The 27,276-nt window shown below is 38.5% G+C and overlaps 1 protein-coding gene across 1 annotated transcript; it reads right to left on the reverse strand.

Moving 5' to 3' along the window:
* On the reverse strand, positions 1-27,276 carry LOC126418999 (aldo-keto reductase family 1 member B1-like). Its single transcript, XM_050086048.1, has 7 exons — positions 27,127-27,276; positions 26,024-26,191; positions 25,828-25,944; positions 25,476-25,670; positions 19,985-20,188; positions 11,143-11,291; positions 1-264 (listed from the first exon to the last, which is right to left on the reverse strand). Exons 1-7 carry the CDS (start codon positions 27,190-27,192, stop codon positions 222-224), a joined length of 942 nt encoding a protein of 313 aa, XP_049942005.1. The 5' UTR covers positions 27,193-27,276; the 3' UTR covers positions 1-221.

A 27,276-nucleotide genomic window follows, 5' to 3' on the forward strand; every position in this document is an offset into this window, starting at 1 on the left:
TATTGGTACACAATAGCATAACTTTATTTCAAAATAATATTTGATTGTACATGTAATACATGGAACATGGTATTACAACAACAATGGAAACAAACAAATATCACGACATCTATTACATACAATTACAAAATGTTTTACTGATTAAATTAATATGTTTAATCTGCGAATCAGGCAGTTGTCATGATGTGACACTTCACATCAAGTTTTGAAATTTATGGACTTCAGAACTCTTCATAGAATGGGTAGTGTATGGCAGCTTTGGTCCTGAAAACAAATATTGCATTTTACATGTTATTCACAACTCCAATTAGCCAGTTATTAGTGACCTACTGAGGTTGTGTGAGCATTTCCCTTGTACTGTAGAGCACTATGCAGTCCTTAAAATGGTTAATGACCAATTTAAAACAAAAATGTTCGTGCAAGCAGCCTTCTACAAAATCAAAGCAATTTAAATATTTAATCATAAAACTCAATTCACAGGCCTTGTAGAGGTAGGATGGCTTGCACGCCTCAACAGTACATACAACCACACCATAGGCACAACAACAACAACAACAACAGAGCAATAAATGAGAAGAGGCCTGACTAACTTGCAGGTACCTGAAGAGGGACAGCAGCTTCCCAGTACAAACTGATGACATTAATGAATATGATCTTCTGTGTTGGGATTGCCAATTGCTTAAAGCAATGCAAAATTACACTTATTTCCCTAAAGCATGCAGCTCTAATGTATGGATTAATAATGATGAAATGCCCCTGAGGTATAAAAGTACTCTATTCAGATTTCTGGGCAGGGACTACTAAAGAGGATATTATTCCGGGGAAAGGGAGGGGGTTGAAACTAGTGTTTTACAGATCAGTGTGTGGGCTATTAAGATTCTGTACTGGATAGGCAGGTTGGAAAACCTAAAAAGAAACAGATATAGCCAGATGTAGTGGGAAAATAGTTAACTGCAGTAGCAGGAAGAAAATGATTTATGGTCAGTTGAGTATGGAGTTCAAGTATAATACCAAATAAAGTTAACACAAATCAAATAATTAACTAAGAAACCAGGAACGTAGCTAAGCTAAAATACAGTGAACACAGTACCGCAGCCAAGACAAACACAAAGCTAACACCAATCACAAAGTTTATATGTCAACTGGATCAGAGTTGATATAGAGCTTGAGAGAATGTACAATGAAACAGAATAACAGGCTGTATATGTGGACACTTTTTCCACGTTAAGTGACAGTATATTTTCTCTCCGAACTGCAAAACTTATCAATCCTTTGAATGGTTATGGTTTTACACATGGGCGTACAGTTTCCCAGCACTTTAGAAATAGAAACTCAGGGAAAAAGACACATTTTGCAAATATCTTTGATGTGCACCAACATGTATGCTGCGTATTTTCGTATTACGAAATTATACATTGGAATTCCACCAAACACCACATGTTACTTTCTGAATCATTGAAATCGAGATTGTGATGTGCTTTTGTAAGCCAGTCATAGCTCATGCCACGTGATCTCGCCAGCCGATGACAGCGGATATTCAGAGCACAGGACACGTGATGTCAGCCAACAGCAACATCACTGTTAAGTAGCACGAACACACAAAGAGGGAAAGTTAATAGTTTAAAGTAATATACATAGTATTGCTACAAGAAAAGCAAAGCTTTCACATATAATATTGGTGTGTAAGGTTAATAACTGCAAGAGCAGTTGCCAGAAAGCACAGATAACAGATGACAGGCGCAGCTACCATAACGTAGGAAGCCCGTATGTACGTACGTGTAAAACATTGAAAGATTACACATTATGTGTGATCAGAGGATACTCCAAGAGCATCAGAATTTTGTGAACCATACTAAAATGTGCACATTTAAAGTGCATATTAGAAGTGCACATTCGTATGTCCAGGTTCCCAATGAAGTAGACCTCGACCTGATATTAAGCTTTTCAGTGTGGTTTTCGGGATGTAAATTTTCTTGGAGCACCAGTACTGTATTATATCATGTTTGGTTCTTTATTATGGCATAATGCCATATGTGCTAGAAGATGAAAACGTGCACTTGAAATGCAGCGAACAGTTGAAACTAGCCAGTACTGTGGAATTAAACATTTCATTTCAAATACATTGACTGCCTCTTCGGAAAAGGTTAATAAAAGTCAAATCTCTTTAGCAAAACAGACAAAAATAACTTCATTGTTCTGTAAGGCAATTAATGCTTGACTGTCAGAAAGATGGAAATAAAATAAAATCTGAAACTAATAACATATTTTAACCTTCCGTAATTGTGTCAATGTATTTCAATTCACTTGATTGCTCCCAGCCACAGATATCCTTTTCGTTTTCATTTGACTTGAGAGTGAACGAAGGGGAAACAGCAAAATCACTAAATGTAAACACAGGTCACGTGGAGACTACCCACTGTAACTAAGACTGCTCTGCGCCAGCCCCGGATCTACAATATTTGCTAACCGAGTCAATACTGAAAAGTCCGAAACATAGAACGTATGTGTTTGAGGAAATGTAAGACATGTTACTTGGTCATAAGTGTGCCAAAGTGCAGTGCCACAACTCTTCATACAGCACTCATCTATCGTATGGCACAGTATTTCGCTCTGTGGAATTGAAACGTGTGTATTTTGTAATGGATGCCATCAAACTACGTTCAGGAGAGTGGCAATTGAAATGTTCTGTGGTGCCTCTCCTGCTCCCAGTCAGCCGGTATGACAGCCTGCCCCTCTTTAAAAAAATCTCACAATTAATAGCAAATGGGATTATTTGTAATCATGAGAACAAGAACTCTTCAGAAAATTTACAATCTCTATTGCCTATTAGCTAATAACTTGCTGTTTTGTATGACACAAAATGAAATACAGCATACATAAAACCAATAGAGACAAGAGACAAGCCAGAAAGTACACATTTCTTCAATCCTTAGCTTCTAACATTTGTTTCTCTCTAATCTTGCTACAGCTTCCTACATGGTGTGCTTTCCTTTCTGTGAAACAATCTATTACCTCATTAAAGTTTGTCAAACATTTTGCTACATGAAAAATCGAAATGTCATTATCTAATACTGAAAAAATCTGTTAATACAAATAATACCCAAGACTGGTGTGGTTTGTTGATCTGATTGTGTCTATTTTGTCACTGTCTGCTAGATAAAACAAAATAGGCCTTTCTTACTATTGCAGCAATTTTGCAACACACCAAATAAGCGAGACTGTTTTGGCACAAATGGTCATTTTTATGACACAACAGAATATAATTCACGAAATAGCAATATCAAATACCTATTAGGCCTATACAAGCAGAAAGCTTTATGTTAGGAAATAGTTCCACATTTCAGTCATTCACACCAGTTTCTCAACCATGGGATCGAGAGTAGTATTACGAAATTTTTATATAAATTTGGAATCATCTTATTATTCCATAATTTGTATGATTTCCCCGTTTCTTCTCCTTCCTCGTTCTAACAAACAATCTTATCATCACCAATTATGTAGCTATTCCTGCCATTGTCAAAATTTGTTCACCAATTAACTTCACTAACCCTGCCGGAATCACAGGTTTAGCTATTCCACGATTATTCTCTAGTCAGGCGTTTTTACATGTTCGTTCAACACGTTTTCCGCATTACTTCCAGAATAGAACTTAAGTGACTGGCAGCTGGAAACTGTACAATAGGTTCTTACTAATGTAGCAATCTGGCCAAAAATTTTCTGTCAAAATTTCTTTACACCGAGAAGACAATACGTAATCTTTCTCACCTGTTGGTCGTTTATTTCCATTCTGGTAGTCTGAATCTAACGATTTTGCTAGTAATTAGAACAACGGTGATCATTCGCCAACCCAGTCAACCACATAATCAAACAGTGATTGGCATTCATCCGTTCAGCTTTACTCTGCTCAGCTCATATAGCCCAGTCCCCTGCTGTCTAGACATCATGTACACTATGCATGCATTCAAAAATCAACTTATGATTCATTCAGGTATCAACTTAAAATCTCTTTAAAAATGTTGAAAAACCAACATGGAGGTGCCTCAAAATCATATGAATAATAGATTTGTGAAACAAGATTTTTTTCCTCAAGAATATGAATTTGGCGCCTCCTTTTCCCAGTAGCATCTAGCTGCTTGCTGTGACTGCTTGCACAGCCAACAGACACATTCCTGTAGCTACAAGGGGGAGAATCTACTACTCAAATGCAACTCAGCTGCGCATGAGCGCGCTCGTAACTGCTAAAACGAATCTAATGTAAACAGTTGTGACTTCACGCTCAGCGGAGGCAATTTGTTGTTATGAAGCATTGCACAGACTTCCTAAAGCCTTTGACACATTTTGCTGTTGTCAGACGCTTGCATGATTGCTGTGTGTCGTTGTTGTATATGGCGCATTTCCTTTGCAATTTAAGTTATTTTCATTTTTTTCTCTCGTTTATGTTTTATTGTTTAAGTATCATTCTGCAGTAGTATCCTTTGTTAGGTTAATACCCTTCGTCAGAGTTTTGGTTCTTACCAGTCAAAATTACAAAAATTTAGCATAACACTAAAAACAATGAAAAATTCCTGGAATTCTAAAAAATTCCTGGGTTTTCCCCAGTTTTCTCATGGATGAAAAATTCCCGGGTTCTTCCCACATCTCCCAGTTGTCCCAGGTCATATACGCCCTGAATAAATGATTCAGGTAGTTCAGTGAGGCAAAAGTTAATTTGGTGGGGACAGGAATCTGAAAGTAGGAAAAAAAAGAGAAGACATATTAGAAAATGGACTGGGGGAGAGGAATGAAATTGGAGGTTACCTGGTAGATATTATTAAGAGCACCATTTAATCATTGCTAAAGCTTTGTTCGTACCCGTGGTCTAGGGGTAGCGTCTTTGTTTCATAATCAAAACGTCTTCGGTCCCGGGCTCGATCCCCGCCACTGCCTAAATTTTGATAAATAATCAGCATTAGCGGCCGAAGACTTCCGGCATAAGAAGTCAGCCACATTCTGCCAACGGCCTTGTCAAAGAGGGCGGAGGAGCGGATAGAGGTTCAGGGCACTCTCTCGTCCTAGGGGTGGGAAATTGCCCCTAAAGGCGGAAGAATCAGCAATGATCAACAACATGAGGATGCAGAAGGCAATGGAAACCACTGCATTAGACACGTAACGTGTATCCACAGGACATGTGGCCTGTAATTGAAGAAGTGACATGATGATCTCTCCACTGGCAAAAGATTCCGGAATAGTCCCCCATTCGGATCTCCGGGAGGGGACTGCCAAGGGGCTGGTTACCATGAGAAAAAGATTGAATAATCAATGAAAGGATAACGTTCTACGAGTCGGGGCGTGGAATGTCAGAAGCTTGAACGTGGTAGGGAAACTAGAAAATCTGAAAAGGGAAATGCAAAGGCTCAATCTAGATATAGTAGGGGTCAGTGAAGTGAAGTGGAAGGAAGACAAGGATTTCTGGTCAGATGAGTATCGGGTAATATCAACAGTAGCAGAAAATGGTATAACGGGTGTAGGATTCGTTATGAATAGGAAGGTAGGGCAGAGGGTGTGTCACTGTGAACAGTTCAGTGACCAGGTTGTTCTAATCAGAATCGACAGCAGACCAACACTGACAATGATAGTTCAGGTATACATGCTGACGTCGCAAGCTGAAGATGAACAGATAGAGAAAGTGTATGAGGATATTGAAAGGGTAATGCAGTACGTAAAGGGGGACGAAAATCTAATAGTCATGGGCGACTGGAATGCAGTTGTAGGGGAAGGAGTAGAAGAAAAGGTTACACGAGAATGTGGGCTTGGGACAAGGAATGAAAGAGGAGAAAGACTAATTGAGTTCTGTAACAAGTTTCAGCTAGTAATAGCGAATACCCTGTTCAAGAATCACAAGAGGAGGAGGTATACTTGGAAAAGGCCGGGAGATACGGGAAGATTTCAATTAGATTACATCATGGTCAGACAGAGATTCCGAAATCAGATACTGGATTGTAAGGCGTACCCAGGAGCAGATATAGACTCAGATCACAATATAGTAGTGATGAAGAGTAGGCTGAAGTTCAAGACATTAGTCAGGAAGAATCAATACGCAAAGAAGTGGGATATGGAAGTACTAAGGAATGACGAGATACGTTTGAAGTTCTCTAACGCTATAGATACAGCAATAAGGAATAGCGCAGTAGGCAGTACAGTTGAAGAGGAATGGATATCTCTAAAAAGGGCCATCACAGAAGTTGGGAAGGAAAACATAGGTACAAAGAAGGTAGCTGCGAAGAAACCATGGGTAACAGAAGAAATACTTCAGTTGATTGATGAAAGGAGGAAGTACAAACATGTTCCGGGAAAATCAGGAATACAGAAATACAAGTCGCTGAGGAATGAAATAAATATGAAGTGCAGGGAAGCAAAGACGAAATGGCTGCAGGAAAAATGTGAAGACATCGAGAAAGATATGATCGTCGGAAGGACAGACTCAGCATACAGGAAAGTCAAAACAACCTTTGGTGACATTAAAAGCAACGGTGGTAACATTAAGAGTGCAACGGGAATTCCACTGTTAAATGCAGAGGAGAGAGCAGATAGGTGGAAAGAATACATTGAAAGCCTCTATGAGGGTGAAGATTTGTCCGATGTGACAGAAGAAGAAACAGGAGTCGATTTAGAAGAGATAAGGGATCCAGTATTACAATCGGAATTTAAAAGAGCTTGGGAGGGCTTATGGTCAAATAAGGCAGAAGGGATAGATAACATTCCATCAGAATTTCTAAAATCATTGGGGGAAGTGGCAACAAAACGACTATTCACTTTGGTGTGTAGAATATATGAGTCTGGTGACATACCATCTGACTTTCGGAAAAACATCATCCACACAATTCCGAAGACGGCAAGAGCTGACAAGTGCAAGAATTATCGCACAATCAGCTTAACAGCTCATGCATCGAAGCTGCTTACATGAATAATATACAGAAGAATGGAAAAGAAAATTGAGAATGCGCTAGGTGATGATCAGTTTGGCTTTAGGAAAAGTAAAGGGACGAGAGAGGCAATTCTGATGTTACGGCTAATAATGGAAGCAAGGCTAAAGAAAAATCAAGACACGTTCATAGGATTTGTCGACCTGGAAAAAGCGTTCGACAATATAAAATGGTGCAAGCTGTTCGAGATTCTGAAAAAAGTAGGGGTAAGCTATAGAGAGAGACGGGTCATATACAATATGTACAACAACCAAGAGGGAATAATAAGAGTGGACGATCAAGAACGAAGTGCTCGTATTAAGAAGGGTGTAAGACAAGGCTGTAGCCTTTCGCCCCTACTCTTCAATCTGTACATCGAGGAAGCAATGATGGAAATAAAAGAAAGGTTCAGGAGTGGAATTAAAATACAAGGTGAAAGGATATCAATGATACGATTCACTGATGACATTGCTATCCTGAGTGAAAGTGAAGAAGAATTAAATGATCTGCTGAATGGAATGAACAGTCTAATGAGTACACAGTATGGTTTGAGAGTAAATCAGAGGAAGACGAAGGTAATGAGAAGTAGTAGAAATGAGAAGAGCGAGAAACTGAACATCAGGATTGATGGTCACGAAGTCAATGAAGTTAAGGAATTCTGCTAACTAGGCAGTAAAATAACCAATGACGGACGGAGCAAAGAGAATATCAAAAGCAGACTAGCTATGGCAAAAAAGGCATTTCTGGCCAAGAGAAGTCTACTAATATCAAATACCGGCCTTAATTTGAGGAAGAAATTTCTGAGGATGTACGTCTGGAGTACAGCATTGTATGGTAGTGAAACATGGACTGTGGGAAAACCAGAACAGAAGAGAATCGAAGCATTTGAGATGTGGTGCTATAGACGAATGCTGAAAATTAGGTGGACTGATAAGATAAGGAATGAGGAGGTTCTATGCAGAATCGGAGAGGAAAGGAATATGTGGAAAACACTGATAAGGAGAAAGGACAGGATGATAGGACATCTGCTAAGACATGAGGGAATGACTTCCATGGTACTAGAGGGAGCTGTAGAGGGCAAAAACTGTAGAGGAAGACAGAGATTGGAATACGTCAAGCAAATAATTGAGGACGTAGGTTGCAAGTGCTACTCTGAGATGAAGAGGTTAGCACAGGAAAGGAAGTCGTGGCGGGCCGCATCAAACCAGTCAGTAGACTGATGACAAAAAAAAAAAAGAAAAAAAGCTTTCTTTCAGAATCAAGACAAAATTGTTAGATGGAAGAAACTTGTGAACGAAGTTAAACCAGAAGAAATAAAAATTTCTGCAGTTTGCTGACCATGCTGGAATAAATGGTGTTCTGGGAAGAGATAATAAGACAAATGAAGAGTACAAGAAAAGAAAGTACTTTGTCCATTTTTTTCAAAAATGAGTTATGTATCCCATCAGATGTAGGACCTGTGTTGTTTAATACTGTTAATTGACCTCGGTTTGGAAACCTCTATGTACAGCAACATGCACGCTGTATATTTTTCACATTACAATATGCTGCATATTTTCGTATAACAAAAGTATATTTGAAATCCACCAAACACCAAGTACGTTAGTTTCTGAAGCATTGGAATCAAAATTGTGATGTGCTTTTGCTAGCCTATCATAGCTCACGTCACATGAACTCACCAGCCAATGATGATAGCAGATATTCAGAGAATAGAACTCATGATTTAGTCAGCAATAGCAAGACTGCTGTTAAGTAGCGTGAACATACAAATAGCAACAAGTTAATGGTTTAAATTAATATAGATAGTTAGCTATAAGAAATGCTAAGCTTTTACATGCAACACTGATTAATTTTGCGCGTGATCCATTATAAGATACATCTGACAAATGTGCCAGTAAAATGGAGCTGTGAACAACTGGTCTTCTGAGCTCCAAATGCTAGTAAGCAGCTGGCCCTCAAAGTGTTCAGCTTTAAATGACAATCAAACACTCTACAATTAAAAAAAATTCAAAGCACATTAGCACACGTAACGTAATTCATCTTGCGTAAAATGAAATTTACTTTGAAAGTAATGCTCTTCAAACCACCATTTGCAATATTTTCCCATGAGCTGTTAGAATTTGTTTCAGCAGTTGCACGTGCAGCCATAATGACGTAGGAAGACCCGTATGTTTGTATGTATATAGCATTAAAAGATCTTACATTACATCATAAATGAAACAGGGCATCAGAGGATGCTTCACAAGCATCTGAATTTCATAAATCTTACTAAAATGCATAATTTGGATTAAGGTGCACATTCATGTCCAGATTCACGAATAAGTAGGCCCCAACCAGATATTAAGCTTTTCTGTGTGGTTTCTGGGATGCAAATATTCCTATAGTACCAGTAGTGCATTATCTCATGTTTTTTCTTTATTATGGCATAATGCCATCTGTGGCAGAAGATAAAAATGTGCTCCTGAAATTCACCGAACAGTTAACACTAGTCAATAATGTTTAAAATAAACAGACTGCCAAAAATCTGGAAATAAAATACAATCAGAAAACTAAAACTACAAACATATTTTAGTCTTCTATAACTATGTGAATGTATTTCAATACACTTGATAGCCCCCAACCACACAAATCTGTTTTGTTTTCATTTGATGTAATACCTTTAAACGAAGAAGAAACAGCAAAATCACAACACGTAAACACAGGTCACATGGAGACTACCCCACACGAATCTGGCAGCTTGGGTGCGCCATAAATTTTTTCCGGCAGGATCTGGCTACTTGTTGCTACTGCTGATACAGCTAACAGCTGCACTGTAATCAGCCAGGAGCAGGAGAAGGAGAAGGTAATGCTCATACGCAACTCAACTGCTTATGTGTATCAGCCAGCCCCCTGGCAACTGCTGAAATGAACCTAAAGTAAACTGTTGTGACAGCGAACCTAAAGTAAACTGTTGTGACAGCATGCTCATCGGAAGCAATTTTTTCTTATGAACTGTTGCATACTCTCCGTACTATAGCCTTTTACACATTTTACTGTTGGCAGACACTTGAGTGTGCACTGTGTTTTGTTGTTGTAAATGGTGCATTTCCTTTGCTAAGTACGTTTTATGCTTTTTTCCCTTGTTTATGTTTTATTGCTGCAGTATTATTCTACAGTAGCAGGCTAAAGTAAAATTCTTTGTTATCAGTTCTTAGCTGTCAAATCTACAAAAATTTAACTGAAAACCAAAACAATGAAAAATTCCTGAATTCTAAAAAAAATTCCTGGGTTTTTACCTTGTTCTGGTTTACGTCACCACAATCACATCAATGATACATTGCAGCTTAATTCATAGACAAATGCCCACAAGCCAACACTTCTAGAATCATACAATTCAATAAATGTACACACCAAGAATGAGAAAGCCAACGTTCTCTTCCAGTAACATATAGAAAAGCATACAATAAGGAGTCACTCTTAGAAGTGCTCTGGGATGCTTCTCACACTGCTCACACGTTCAAAAAGAATTGTTTACAAAGTGTACTTTAAAATATATTGAAAAACGAATTCACTTTAAAAGTATTCCATTAATAACTTCACCCACACAGGAGGCCACATACACTTACCCCTACTTATACTTTACATTTTATTCCAATGAACTTAAAATCACTATCAAATGAAAATGGGACATAAGGGAAAAGTAAGTTAACTGTATTATTTAAAAAGTAATTACCACACTGTGAGACAGGACAGTCAGTGCCTTCATGGAAAAATGTTTTTGTTTCTCTACAAAACCATGATTGCTCCATCACACACCTCTTCGCCCAAAGCAAATCAACAGCCACCAATGTCTTTCTTAAGGTGTGTGAATTGCATGAGGAGAAATCAGGACTCTATGGAGGATGTGTAAGGGCCTTCCAGTGAAATTTCTGCAGCTTACTTTAAACAACCTTGGCAACATGTGGGCAGTCTCACAGTAAGTCCTGAAGTAAGACATTCATAGTCATTTATTTGCTTCAGATGAAGCAATCATGGTTCCAAAATTGTAGAAAAATATTTTCTCTCTTGCATCACAGTGGCACAAATATACTAACTGTTATGGTGATTACTTTTGAAATAATGAACAGTTTACTTACTTTTTCCCATCTGTCTATATTTCATTTATCTGTCCCTTGGACAAAACAATGAAAAGATCAAGTTTAGGCAAAAATCTGTAACTTACTCATTAAATGCGCAAACCCTGTAGTTCTTATTGAAAGTGTCAATGTAAGCTAGGTCTTCAGCATTCAGCTCAAAATCAAAAACATTGAAGTTCTCCTTAATTCTTTCCTTGTGGACAGATTTTGGTATTGGAACTGTGCCAATTTGAATCTGAAACAAAATATAAAGGCGTATTACAAACAAATCTTGATAACCATAATGTTTTATGTTTAATGATTAACAGAAAGCACCTCAGCTGTATTAACACGTTTATTTGCTTAGTTTTGTTCTTAAATCATCATCAAGTTGCTAACATGTGTAAGTTGTCATCTTCAAGATAATAATCAAAGTAAAATATTGTGTAATAGTAGATGAGGTAGCTTTCATTCCCTTTAGTGTCAGCTGTGCTGCTCAGTATGATTATTTGCTGCATGATTAATCGATTTACATATAGTAATGTTTTTTTAAAAAAAATTGCTTTTCCTTAAACAGCACTTTACATCACACCAGAAGTGTGCCCTACCTGTAATTTAGAACTTTGCCTGAAATTTAGAACTTTTTTATCAGCTATAAGTATTCATTAATCACAAGCTATCATGTGCTGGAAATTAAAAGTGAAGCTTGGCATTAACACTTTGGCAACTAAGACCAATGGCAACTCAGGTCACAACACTGCACTAAGCAGTGCACTTAAATACATCTCTATCCGCAATGTTTCACAGTGCATAAGCCATCAATCACTCAACTACCGTATTTACTCGAATCTAAGCCGCACCTGAAAAATGAGACTCGAAATCAAGGAAAAAAATTTTCCCGGATCTAAGCTGCACCTGAAATTTGAGACTCGAAATTCAAGGGAGAGAAAAGTTTTAGGCCCCACCTCCAAATCGAAACAAAGTTGGTCCATTGTAATATGAGACACAATTTAGGTCAAATGAATGACGATACAGCTACAGTAGTTTGGCTCGAGTCGTAAGCTTAGCAGTTAAGCTTTACCAGGTAGCCACTGCTATGCGTCAGGCCCATATTTATACAGGTACCCTTCCTTTTTCACGTGCTTCGTCTATTTTGAATCGATTGCTTATTTTTCTTTGATCTGATAAGTGCTGTTCTCTTTGTTATAGGTGTTTACGTCACTCTAAGCTGAAAATGTGTTGTTGTACTGTGTCATGCATTGTTTGTCACATTCTGATAATGTGTGTTTACGACGTGTCGCCGATCACGGCATGGCTTGCTTTTGTGCGCGCTACTGCCGCTTACGATTAAAAAAAAAAAAAGAGGAATTGTCTCATTAGCGAAACAATGGCAAGAGACTGCTATTTGTTGTTACTTACACTGCTGCTTTCTTTGATAATGATCAACAAGAACCAAATAATAGACTGTGTATGATAGATGTTCTGAATGAGAGTTTAGCTAAAAATTTTCGCCCTTTGAAAATCTTTGCAAACGCCTCTTTTGTACCTTACATTCTGCACAGAAATTAGAGTCATCTTAGATTTAAAAATCTAGTCAATTGCCGTGCTTCATTACTGACTGTATCACTATTAGGCATAAGAATAATACGAATATAAACATGACATGATATGTATATTCTTCCGCGTTTGCTGTTGTCTCACAATAGTTTCGAAGTTTATTAGGCAGACAGGATTTAAATGAGATAGCAGCAAACACGAAAGAATACATGGCAAAATGTTTATATTCGTATTATTCTTATGGTGAAGAGAATACTGCATGTGATTCTCATTTCATAAAAGTTCCTATTAGCAACCATCTCTTCTCACAGGTAGGAAAAAATTCAGAACGTAGAGTTGGCCATATTGACAAACATCCCAAACAGTCTTTCCAGTCGGATTTTCATAGTACATTGAAATGCTGCTACATTCGAAGATGAACAATACGGAATTTGTATTTACTTCGTTGGATAATGTATGAAAATGCAGTGGTCGAAACTCGGGGCGGAGAAAAAAGCTCGTCTTCCACCATTTTTTAAATTTATTTACTGACTCAGAGGTTATCTTTGTACCTGCAAAGCGTGCCTGTGTAGCACTACATATACTCGACGGCAGAAGTTAGTTGTGGCGGCACCTACCAACATTTTTCAGAACTTGCGCTTATTTTGCACTCGATTCTAAGCCGCAGACGGTTTTTTGGATTACAAAAACCGTAAAAAAAGTGCGGCTTAGATTCGAGTAAATACAGTACTCTGTTTTCACAATAAGAACAATTGATGGATGATATGGAAGTCACCAATCGCTCTAAATCTAAACCGATTTCACATGAGTACAACATATGGACGTCTTCCAACATATCTCTCGAGGTGCTACGTTCTGTTCTTAATTTCTTTAGAGGTAATTGTAGATGCAGTAGATGTTCTTGTGGCACATTGCTGTTCGACAACAGCTGGAAAAAATTACAAGTACGTCAATTATACCTTCTTTCAAATGCCACAAACAAGTGTATAATATATAATCTGATCAAAAGTATGACACACCTATGTCTTGTGGAATTCACCACAATGTGTCATAAATTGCAGACCAATCACTATAAAAGGATGCAGATAGTATTGTTTTCTCAGTATATGCAGCCGATTTTCCTTCTTCCAATCTCCTTGCCGTGAGTAATGCTATCCAGCGGTAACTGCTATATTCCAGATAATGAGACTGCCATACTTCTAAGGTAAAAAAAAAATTTAGAAGGCAGTAACAGCACTCAACAACATAGATGCATCTGTCATCATACTCAAGTAGACCCAACACTCTCTCTCTCTCTCTCTCTCTCTCTCTCTCTCTCTTTCTCTTTCCAATGTAGTTGCTCTTTGGCCGGTCAAGTGGTGTGGCTTAATATGGAGCTGAAGAATGGTGAAACATGAACACTCACGGTCAAGTGGTGCGGCTTAATATGGAGCTGAAGAATGGCGAAACATGAACACTCCCAGGAAGTTAAATTATCAATCTTTAATCACTTCCCAATGTCAATGCGGCTTCACGTAAACACAATTATTTTTGCTTAGCACCACATCCAGGAAACTACCATGTAAGCACATATTTTAATACCTGTTGCAATGGAAACACTAAAGAACAACAAAAAAAGGTTAATTATTCCAATACGTACCCATAATTTTTCTAGTTTACATTTCCCTGTGCCCTCTACGGTCACATACAAGGTCTGTTCAAAAAATTCCGGAACATTTGTAATTTCATGGCATTGGTGAGTTGGAGTGAAATGTAGTTTGCAACCCTGCACACACCTGTATTTAATGAGTAACTATAGGAAGTTTCATTGTTGTATGTCTGTTAGTTAAATTTTCCATGACATTCAAGGAAACCTTTACACAGACAAACTGAATGATGCAGAAAGCCTACAGCATGAGTTTGTAAGTCATACTCTTCGATATGAATGGTTCACATGATTTGAAAATGGCTGGACAAAAGTTACAAGATAATTCTCATCCAGGGCATCCTCCAACGCTTGTCACGAACGTCAACAAAACTGTGTGTTCCAATCAAAGACTGACTGTCCGAGAGATTGCAGAACAATGTAACATTTAAAATGGACTTTTTTATTTCCAAAGTTGAAAACCCCATCGAAAGGACACAGATTCAGATCTCTTATTACTCCCTCGCCACTGATAATATGATAAGTCCGGGACGTGTAGCCTGTCTGGTTGGCTAATGAAATTGGAATTATGGTGAGTGGAGTTGGTTGTTTTAATGCAGCTGGTAAGGTTAACTAGGATCCATGTTCTTCAGCAGGAAGGCTGGCTTGAGCCAGTATAGATGTAGATTGTCATCAGACCATGACGTGTTTCAATGACAAAGTGTTTTTAGAGTAGGAACCTACCACAAATTATGCATCACTTATAAGATGCATACATAGGTTATGAGTCCAGGATGGATGAGGATAGACATAGCATGCTAACATTTGCTGGTTTAAGCAACACTGTGTGTTATCTCTAGTTGGAAATTGAAGCTGGAATGCGGTGTAGCATCAAGAAATAAGCTGTAAGTTTACTAGTAATGCTCCAAGTCATTTCTGCACCAGCAGTGTTACATCAGCACGGAGACCCATTAAAACTGTTAGTAAATAGTCAACAACTCAGTCACCCAAAACTCAAACTCTTTATGTTATCTTGACATTGTCATGCCACCATTTAACTGTGCCATTCGGCACTGGGTAGTAAGCAGTAGTCTTGATGTGTACACCTAGGCCCTTTTTGAGGCAAGTAACAACTGATGCTCAAACTGCCGTCCTCTGCTGGTGGTGACAATTCTTCAGACTCCAGAATGAGTGATGCATGACAGTAACAAAATGCTGGCAACACTTTCTGCAGAGATGCCCTTCAGTGGAGCTTCCTCGACTAATGTGAAGACCTGTCATACCAGCAGATAAATGTGTGTATGTGTGAAGTGACTGTCAATTTCACTGAAAGTTTCACAAGCACTGGTTACAAATTTTGAAATTTTTGTTTCTTGACAGTATAAATACATGCTTTATCCCACAAATTTACATCTTGTTTCAGTGAAGGCCAAATGAAGTGCCATAAAATCAAGTACACTGTCCCCTTTATACCAGGCTGAGCAAAGCCATTTAGTGCACAGAAGACTTGCAGGCAGCAGGATGGAGAATTATATGGCCCCAGTTTACCTGTAGAATTATCACAAAATAGTGTGGCATGTCAGGTAACAATATTTTTACAAGCATTAAGCAAGAGCAGACTGAATTCTTCACTTTGCCCAGTTCTGGATCATTTCTCGGTTTAATATTTTTATATGAAACGCTGGGTGCCAACATGTCTGCAACTCTGGAACATGTATCGGCAAGAATATTCTCTCCACCAGGAAGGTATCAAATATTTGTGGTGGGATGACAGAAATTCCAAATGGCGTAGCTGCCTGGATGTTGATTTTCCTGGGCGCTGTTTAATGGCCAGTGTAATGGTCTTGTGATCTGTGACTAGTGTGAACTATGCCTTCCAGAAAATAACAGAAGTGTTTTTGAGTGCTGAACATGCTGCCAAACAGCTTCCAATCACAGGTACTAAAGCTACAGCATATGTCAGTGAGACACCTGAAGAAAATTCAAGTTGTTCAGGTGTTCCTTCTTGCAGCTGGTGAAGAGAAGCAACTATAGCATAGTCCAAAGCATCAAACATCAAATTAAGAGAAGATCTGTCACGATATAAACCCGCTAGGTTGCATTAGCTAGTTCTTTTAACATCTTGAAAATCTGTCTGCTTTGTTGGTCTATGTAACAGGGCAATTATCCATCCTCTTAGTAATCTTGCAGAAGTTAAACAATGCTCATTGGATTTCTTCAGTATCTGGTGACATATATACGTGGAAATTCATCAGACCTACAAAACAAGAGTAGTTGTGCCACTGCTTTACCATGAGCAAGGTCCTCAATGATTTTCACTTATGCTTCTAATGGTGAAAAACATCATTACTAAAAAACATCTTTTCTCTCTCCCAAAAATCTGTGTCCCCACATTAATGTCAAGATGATGTTTAACTCGGCTCTTCAAGAAGCTGTTGCAGATGCATTATATGAACCTTATCTGATGCTGAAGAAATGAGAGTACATCTAAATCTGAACACATGAGAGGTAAATCATTCAAGATGCTATGAATAAATTGCAAGACTCCACTGCAACAGCTGTTTTAGGCAAACCTACTGGTGTAAGAGGAATGTCAGGTGATAAGCTCTAATAGTCAGTTTTCAAGAAAGTCGTTCTGTTTGCGAGTTCCAAGTCGAGACCTTGTAAATGAGTTATTGGATAGCGGTCTGGCATTGTGGTAGCATTTAAAGCTCTGTATCTCCACAGGGACACTAAGTTCCATCCTTCTTTGGAATGAGATGGAGTGCACTAGAGCAGCACATTTTAAAGGATGACATACTGGAAGGTTGATCATCTACTGAAATACATGTTTTGCTTGAGCAAATTTTTCTGACAACTTCTTCCTCGCAAGTGCGCTGGAGGATCCCACTTTTGTGATTTTTGTGTCACACATTAACTTCAAGAAAATTTTAATTAGGTTTCTTCTTCAGAATGTTAGCATATCTCTAGAGCATGCAAGATTTGTGCTGTGAATTAATCAAAAATAGTTAACTGTCATTATGTACATCTGCAGAGCATATATTTTTCATTGTAGATTTTCAGTCACGTAATTTTGACTAGACATCAAGAAACTAATCTTAGTTGCTCAAGAAACCGGCACCAGTAATTGGCTGATGAACATCTCTAAGAAGAATGGGCCATGGAAATCCCTAAGTTCAGTAGTCATTCGCCATACATGTGTATTATGGAGCTGTTTGCAGCACAGAGTTGCAATTTCTGAATATTTTTTTGGATCTAATATTGCTACTGGCAATATGGAGATGCCTGCTCCAGAACTGACCAAAGCTGATACTGTGTGCTTGCCCATTTCCCATTTATTAATAGGCGGCAAGATGATTCGGCCTCCCCACTAATGCCACGCCAAGTGTACTAATTTTCCATCTGAGCATCAGCACACTGTTGAAAAATAAATTAACATGGTGCACATTTCTTTAAGTTCTGTTAGAATTTATCATAATAGCGTACACACACACACACACACACACACACACACACACACACACACACACACACTGCAGTGATTTCAATCTGCTTTCTAGCATGTCCCAGTTCATAGTTTCTGATTCTGAGACATTAGTTCCAAAAGCTGTCTTTCCAGATAGGAAAGTCTGTCATCTTGAGATGGAGATTAAACAGCACTATTTGTGAACTGACTGGGCATTGTAATGTGTACAATTTTGTCGGTCATTGAAGCCACTGCATCGAAACTTATGTCTTGACTAACAACTACTATAGAATGTGCATTGGGTGGTAGTCAATGAAGAAATACAGCTCTTAAAATCATTAGTTACACCCTGGCAAAAGCGCACATACCTCGGAGCAATAGATGGCTGCTGATCTTTTAGTTCTACTTCGGTTAGTAATTTTTTTAACTCTGCATAAGTGATTCATCAAATTTCATGGTAAGAAGAGTTTTAAAGCCTTTATATTGGAAGCTGATAATGGTTTTGACATGAAATCTGCAATGAGCTCACCAACTCCGCTATCGACAGATTTCAAAACATAATGATACTGTCACTTAACACCAATATTTCCGGTAATAAACTGGGACTCAACTTGCAAAAACCCATATCTTTTAATTTTTTGCTAAAATGGTGGTATTTTCACTGCTACATGTGAAATTTCCACACCGGTATCATTCAATGGAGAATTTCCCATGAATAAACTTATTTTAATTGCAGCAATAAAATTGGAATCATGACTGGAGCAATTCAAAGCTGCAATGGAACTAAAAGCAAAGCATCAATTATCCCAATGTGTGTGTATAATTTTTACAGACTGCATTTCTTGTGTGTGTTATAGCCACATCAATTATGACAATTCTTTGAGTGTATAATTGATTAGTGTGTTTCTATTTTGAGTTAATTAATGTGACAACTAAATGCTGAGTGTGCCTTGTTGCTTTAGTAAATAACATGCTTGAAGCACCTTGAGGTTAGTGGTGAACAGAGCTTTACCCTGTGTGGAGACACTGGTTTTGTTCATTAAGCTCTTTAGGGGTAGGAAAAAGGGTGATGTACAATATTAAATATTGTGCATTGTGCAACAACTAGAACCTGACTGCATAACCAAAGTATTAGCTTTGAAATTCCAATTAGACTGCCACACAATGAACTCTGGTAACAATTTAAGGATGTCAAAGAAACTTCAAGACAAAGACATGTTCTGAAAAGTAAGCAAAGAGGGGATTCATATCACATTGGGTGAATCAGTTGTACTTAAAAACAGTCACTTACAGCTTCTGACTAGTAATTTCTTTTTAAGCTGATGAATGGTGTGTGTGCATAATCTACAGGAAAATGCAAGCCAGAAATGTCTTTAGTTAAATAATGAATGTGAATTTCAGATACGAAGTATTTATTAAGAAGTATATTAAATATGGAGAGAATGTTGGCAACAACAAATCGAAACTTCATGGTATGCAGCCCTGAGGAAGGGCCACCAACATCAATCAAATTATTACAAAACTGAACAATTAGGATCCAGTGGCTTTGGGCTGTGAAATTTACAGAATCTGTAAGAATTACATTGCGGTCAGGGTTCCATTAATCTGAAATCAGAAAAAAATTATTCCATGTACCCTGCACAAAAATTCTACAATTGCTGCACATTATAAAGAGGGAAGAATCACTTAACAAGTGGTAACAGCACGCATTACATCCTACAAAGTGTTTGGAGAGTAAACACACTGATCCTCTACTAGTCTGATTAAACATATCTGTTATTTGAAGTCTGTCACGTGGCACTAGTGGTATCAGTTTGATCAGTAGCTCCTCAGCTAAGGCTTTAACAAGAATGGGCGGCAGTTATGGAAAGAATGATTTTTCTCACTGCTGCTAGAAACAGTTAATACACTGCTTGCAATGCACAATATCCGGTTGAGCACACAAATTGTGCTACAACTGTAATGAACACACACTTTGGTCCAATGTTAATTATTCTGTAAAACACACACACACACACACACAAACTTCCTTTAAAAGAAAGATTTCGGCTCCCATTTATTTGCCTTCATTGACTACTGCTCATCTTATTGTATGGATCCAGATCACAACAAAATTGCTAACAAAATAAAAGATTCAGCGCAACAACTTCACTAAACATGTTGAATTAGTTGTGAAATATCAACTGATTAATAAATGACAATGAAAGATAACTACTGCTAAGCCAGCTCAAAATTACCAGGCAGTAAAATGAATGATTAGGCCACTAACACTAATACAGTAGCATCATATTTCTGTACATACCAAGTATCTCAAAAGAACTTGAGCAATTGACTTTCCATATTTGTCAGCAAGCTCCTTCATCTTTGGATTCTGCATGAGTGGGACCTCACCCTCTGGCATTTTCATGGAGGGGTTTGCAAGTGGACTGTATGCTGTAATAACAATGTCTCTTTCCTTGCAAAACTGAATTAATTTCTTCTGGTTGAGGTAAGCATGACATTCAATCTGAAATAAACAAAGTGCCTTTTTTGAAAACGCAGCAAATAAATTAAACAGAAAATTCAGTCATCCACATCAATAGTGAAATAGTAACATCCTTGGCTCACTTGATAGGAATCAATGATAATCTTAGAAGCATATTTTTAACCTTGTTCCACACATTATCCCAGAATCATTCTGCAACCAAGGAAACATCTGGAATCCTACATATCGTCCCCTATCATCTCTTCGTTGCTGATTTATTATTTAAAAAATAATAATCACTGCAACAGCAAATAAATCCATTAAAAATTGCAATCATCATTCTTTTCCAACACAAATCTGTAAAATACGTGCTATGCTCCACGCAATGAACACAATGCCTCTTATCCTAAAGAGAAACATTACATTACTGCTGAATATTTATGGAAAAAATGTTAGCTTTACACAAAGAAATTATAGCATGCAAAGTATTCAGTTTCCTGGAAATCTTCTGCCTGTGTTTAAGAACACTAATGATACTGTGCATGTGCACTCTAAAAGAGCAGGTTACCTGCATACCAGTGCTGTTCACCACATTCCACTTATCCCTAAATGACATCTTTGATCATTAATCAAATTAATATGGTAGACATTCACTGTAGCACAATGTCTTACGAAACCAAGACACCAGACGTAAAGTTCGTTCTACACTTGTGATAACAGTAATGGAGAAAATCATCAGCCAAAGGGACATGATTACCATCCTTTACTTGTTTCCAGTTGTTGCCAACATTAGTAAAACTGTGAAGCAGAATAACAGTAGCCATCGAACATTTTCTGTGTAGTGTGCTGCGTTTTTGTGTCTGAACCTAAACCAGTTTTAAACTATTAAATTAGCGAGACAGCTGTGCCTGGTCTGTCATCTTGTTTCACCTACTTCACTACTGTCACCATTTTTTCTTTCCTGTGAGCACATGTATATGTAATGGGGCCAATAGTCAGAAGGGCGAATCTATTATGCTTCCCTTCACATTGTTCTCCTCTCCACAACATTCTAGGTGGGGTCAGGTGATTTCTTCACTTAGTATTCACAGGGTAACAAAGTTATAAGTGGGGCACTCAAGAAAAACAAGCAAACAAATCAATGTTACACAAGCCTTGTTTTTATCTATTTTTCCAGCACCTCCATTACATTTCATGACACTGGTACAGCATCTCCACCTTCTCACCAGTGATTCTTGTGGTTTCTAGCATTACATGTTGAAAGAAAGCACAGGTAATAATAAAGATAGGTATTGTCCACAGCAGTAAATTAGGGATACAGTCGTTTATAATTTATTGCAATGTAACAGTCAGATTTAAACTAGTTGGCACTGAACACTTAACCCTATGCTACTGTGGACCGTCTCTCAGACTACGACAATAGTTTGCCTTGTGGTATTTCACACACCACTGCAAAGTGAACTGGACTCTTCTGTATACCTTCCTACTGGAAGCAGATTACATACACAAACCAGGACCGTTGCACTGTTGCTGCTCTGTTTCTTATTTATGGGCCTTGACAGGTCTCATGAACATGCCATAGTGTTTGCATGTCTTGCTTTCATTGAATGTTAATTGAATGTTACTGTTTCTCCATGGGGACACAGCCGGGTCTTCTATGGAATGTCTTTACACGAAAGAGATGTGGATGTTGAAGAACACCTCAGTCAATTCTCAGAATGACAACTTTGACAACAGCAATAGTGACCCCAATTTCAAGATAATTTGTGATTGCGACGCTAATTCAGCAGACAACAAACTGATGAAGTGATATCTGATGACGATGGAGAAACTTACTTCTTCGGCAAGAAGAGACTTTTAAGGTAAGTCTTTCCGCTCCCGGGATTGGAATGACTCCTTACCCTCTCCCTTAAAACCCACATCCTTTCGCCTTTCCCTCTCCTTCCCTCTTTCCTGATGAAGCAACCTTGGGTTGCAAAAGCTTGAAATTTGTGTGTGTTTTTTTTTATTGTGTCTACCTACCAGCGCTTTCTCGGTTGGTAAGTTACAGCATCTTTGTTTTTCTATATAACTCAAGATTTAAAAGCGATATCACCTGTCAACATTCAAATCCATGACCTTCTGCATATTATGACTTACCTTACCCACTACCCTACAGCATCAGCATCACATACTGCTACAGACTTATATTTATTTCTCTACAGATCCAGTCACAATGATTTGCTGCCTTCAGAAAGTTTGGCCTCATGCAATATCATAGGCCGATTTCTGTGGTGATAACTGAATGACACCGAATTGTGTCTTATGCTAAACAATCTAGTAGTGTTCAGCTAGTGCTATGTATGAAGAGTGTGTCAACATTAACACTGAAAGGGGGGGGGGGGGGGGAGAGAGAGAGAGAGAGAGAGAGAGAGAGAGAGAGAGAGAGAGAGAGAGAGAGATATGCCTGATGAAATAAGAGAGCCAGGTCCAGGATTTAGTATCCAAAGACATCAAGAAAGAAAACTAAACAAGGAACTGAAAGTGAACTGGCCATTTTGTTGCGACAGTTCAGCAACAGCAAACTGTTCACGTGTGACACTGAGAGCTGTGATTGGAGGTAATCAGCTCCAAAATGTGAAGCACATACTTTTAATCAAACTGTAGTTTAAATCAGTCTATAGGAATGGGGTAAAATAATTCAAGACTATTTACTAATGACATAGCTGTGTATTAGGTAACAGTAAGCTTATTCTGGCAAGTGAATTTGGCATAATTGCATTGTGCATCTACCACAACCAACCTCTTAACACAATTCTGTATTTGTGTCTATGGCAATGCCTTAAGTTGCCACAGCTCTGGAGAATGACTACAGTTTTCTCCTGCAGCTATCTGGGTTCACAGCTGAAAGCTGACAAGACTGCCAGCTGTCAGGGAACTTCTTCGATTGACACTTCTACAGTATTATTCAGAACTAGCAGAATTAACATAAATTGTACAAACTGGGATCACACATCACAGCAGAGCAATTTCGGCATCTAAATGCTGGGAAACTATGCTATGATCCACCCAAATTGAAATGATAAACAAGGCGTGTATGTCTGATAATAAAATATAAAACAATGCAACAGAAGGCAGTGTACATCTACATTATACTCTTCAAACCAATGTGAAGTGCATGGAAATAGGTAGTTCCCATCGAGTGGCATATAAGGATTTCATTGTGCACCAGAGTGTGGCAAGAAAGATGACATGTTGTCTTTTCATCCCTACAGGAGCAACAATAGCAGTCGGTGGTTTATTCCTCGATTCTGATTTAATACTGGTTCTTGTCTGTTGTCAAGTGTCTGGTAGTTCAGATTTTGCAGCATATTCATAAAACTCTCCAATGGATAAAACATACCAGTGAGCAATCATGCTGCCCTTCTATGCCTATGTTTAACATCCCATGTTGAATCAATCTGGTATGGGTTCTCCCACTTTTAACAATATTCTAAGATGGGCCACACAGCAATTTCAATTTATAAGAATGTCATTTGAAGATTCATTGCACTGCCCTACTATCGTACCAATGAAATGATGTCTGCCACATGCTTTCCCGAAGACAAACTAGGTCATCATCCCATTTCTAAACAATGTACCTGCAAAATGTCTAATACATTGCTAGCATCAGCAATATAAATTATTTGCAAAAATGGGAGACTGCTATATGCTTACAGTATGAGTACATACAGCAAATTATTCCATACCTATTTTGAACAGTATAAAAATATCCTGAACAAGATAATTCATGAAGTCAAGAAAATTATCTGAAGTAATAAATCAAAACCCATGTGAAAAATTATTAAATTTGACAAGACAGGCAAGACACTCAAAAACACGCATTTATGGGCATATCTCTGAGCTTAAACATGAATGTGAAATATTCCATAATTATTTCATAAAGATTTATGACAAACTCATCAGGATCTACGCACTCACTCATTATCCAGATCTGGAGGTATTCCGAATATTTTTCTTGATAGAGTCACACATGTGCAATCTACAGTACTATTTGGCTGTAACCACGCATTCCTTTAGGTTGATGGGCGAACATTCCTTAGGTTTTGATGGTTAATCCAATTACCTTCAAAAATAAATTTTCCCTCATGTGTATGACAATCAGATACAATAAACTGCTCTTTATTGCATGGATGCTTCCCCAAATTTTTAAAGCTGCGAAAGTTGTTCCTGGGTTTCTTACTGGGTTGGTGTCAATAACAACAAACATATCTCCACTGAATCAAGTAAACTGATAAGTCACTGAAAGCAGTATGAACCATGTCATGGCTTTCTTGGAGGTATGTGCATGCTGAATCTCAACCAGTTTGGTTTGAAGATACGGAAATCGATAAATGGAGTATCTTAATTCATTTTTGAATGAAATCAATTGTGCACCGAGTGCATACTTTTAACAGGCGTGTTCATTGACCCCACAAACTCCTTAGAACATGTCAACCATGCATTACTTTCAGAGAAACTACTGTTTTGTGGAATAAGGAGGAAAATGCAGAGGCTTCAAGACCTACAGAAATTTTAATCACATCAAAAGTGGTATGAAGTGCACAGTCCAAGGCAGAAGCAGCAAGACAAAGCATTCCTCAAGGTTCCACATTTAGTCTAGTTCTCATTCGAATATTAACCAATAATTTTCCCCTAAGCATTCATGATGGCCTATCAGTGATGTTCAAGTCAACGTCACCTATAAAACATATACAATTACTAGCAAGTCGTGGGAAGTATAATACAGTAATACAGTGGTGGCGTTGGGTTGTTTGGGGAAGGAGACCAGACAGTGTGGTCATCGGTCTGTGGAGGGATGGGGAAGGAAGTCGGCCTTGCCCTTTCAAAGGAACCATCCCGGCATTTGCCTGGAGCGATTTAGGGAAATCACGGAAAACCTAAATCAGGATGGCCGGACGCGGGATTGAACCGTTGTCCTCGCGAATGCGAGTCCAGTGTCTAACCACTGCGCCCCTTCGCTCGGAGGGAGGGGGGGGGGGGGGGGGGGTAACAGCTGTATGGTGGTAGAAAAGTCTGGGATTGGAATACTCTCAAGGTCATTTTGAAAAAGCATCACCAATTTAAATTATCTGGTCCTCAAATGCCAAAATGTTCCAATGTATAGAAATTAGGGCCACTGTAAATTCAACAGGCTCTTCCACCAATAAAGCTTGATTGTATATCAATACATTTGATGCCCCTGTGAATCTTAAGTCATATAACCAATTTGGTGACAGCTACATTTTAGAACTAACAAAAAATTAAATTTACTTAAAAGAGTACTGAATGAAAACTACCCAAATGTTACCTGATTGGTGACTGGCTTGATCTTTGCAACTTCTAGTAATCTAGCTAGCTGTTTGCTGTTGAAATTGGATACACCAATACTCTTTGTAAGGCCAAGGCGAACACACTCCTCCATTTGTTTCCAAGTATCCAGATAGTCAACATCTGTTGTAATAATTGAACCGTCTTCTCCTTTGGGGAAGTAGTCATCTCCCTCCTGTTAATAGACAGTATACCTTAAATCTACACAAAAAGAGTGAACGAGTAGTGCAGAAAAGGTATCCTGCACTGTTTAAAAATTAAAAAAAAAAACAGTGTTGCCGCAACATTAAATTTTATTGTAGGCCTGCCAACACACTGTACCAAACTCTCACCTTGAAAGCGAAAGGCCAGTGCACGAGATACAGATCAAGATAATCCAGTTTAAGATCTGCAAGAGTCTTCTTACAAGCTGGCACTACCAACTCTGGCCGATGCTTTGTGTTCCACAGCTGCAACAAAGTTCCTATTAACACTGGTAGCAGTGTACGACAGTTTTATAAAGCCCGACTTAGAATTATAGTACGATACCTTGCTAGTGACAAAGAGTTCTTCACGTTTGACTGTGCCATCATCCAGCTTTGCTTTCAAGGCAGCACCAACTTCTGGTTCGTTTTGATACACAGCAGCCCCATCAATGTGACGGTAACCAATTTCGATCGCGTACTTCAGCGCCTCTCCGACCTCGCCAGGGGCAGACTGCAACAAGCAAGCTTATAAGCAACGCAAACAACCTAGTGTATCGGAGTACGCTTCACGTATAGGTATGCTACAGAACACAAATGGAGGTTTAAAAGTTGGAAATTATTGTATGGAAAATGTACCTCGCAATTAACTTCAGCAGTCAGGGCACAAATCAACTAGTTCCCTCAAATTTGTTTCCGTGTAAATCAAATGTTTCACAACTCTCTAGGATCAAAATCACAAATTACAGATTTTCCAAACTGGCGCGGTTCCTACATCTAACAGTCAAAACACGTATATATCTGATTTGGTCATGCAATACCACAAGAAAGAGCTTTCTACATCTATCATAGAAAACTCTCTTCAATCTATTACAAGAAAGGAGTTGAACAAACATTTCTTAACCGTTTTGAATCCGATTGTTGCGAGACTGCACCTACCACAATCGCAAGACTTCGAAAATAATTTCATTGCCAGGATCGAATACATTTCACCAAACGAAGTTTCAATATTATTTTCATGGATGAGCACGTTCAAGTCGTTTCCGCAACAATACGATTTAGAAACGCAGCACTCATTGTTTCGAATGTCAACTAAGTAATGAATTACGCAATCCACGTAATGCTTACCCCGGCCTTACAACAACGTACCTCTCCTGTCGTATATCAGAGTGACAGTGCAGTGTAATTTAAAGGCATATAATCAACTTGAAACTAATGACTATTAAAACAATCGGTACATGTTTCCACATTTACAATCAAGAGACCTGACACAGTGCAACTATCTGTGGTGTAAACATTCCATTTCGAATTCTTAAACTGCTCTTGTTTCCTCTGGAACTCTTCAGACTCTTCCTTAAATCATAATATTCGAAATAGCCGGTTTATAGATTGTTTCACTCACTCCAACGCCATTCGCATATTGACAAAAACTCTAGCAGTAATAATTACCTGCCAAGTGCCAATCCCGATGACGGGCATAACTTTGCCGTTGTTTAACTTCACCGTTGGAGCCATCGCTATATAACTTTACTGCTTCTCACACCTCACAACAGCTGTAGGACTCAACTGGAACTGAGCCGGCCGGCGCGCAGGCCTTGG

The sequence above is a fragment of the Schistocerca serialis genome, chromosome 9 (genome assembly GCF_023864345.2).
Source record: "Schistocerca serialis cubense isolate TAMUIC-IGC-003099 chromosome 9, iqSchSeri2.2, whole genome shotgun sequence".
In the NCBI taxonomy this organism is placed as follows: domain Eukaryota; kingdom Metazoa; phylum Arthropoda; class Insecta; order Orthoptera; family Acrididae; genus Schistocerca; species Schistocerca serialis.

Coding starts and splice junctions, on each gene's coding strand:
- LOC126418999 (XM_050086048.1), bottom strand. CDS start 27,192: ATGGCTCCAACGGTGAAGTTAAACAACGGCAAAGTTATGCCCGTCATC. Junction 26,192..27,126: donor TCGGGATTGGCACTTGGCAG/GTAATTATTACT, acceptor TGCTTGTTGCAG/TCTGCCCCTGGCGAGGTCGG. Junction 20,189..25,475: donor TCAAGCCAGTCACCAATCAG/GTAACATTTGGG, acceptor TGTTTATTTCAG/ATTGAATGTCATGCTTACCT.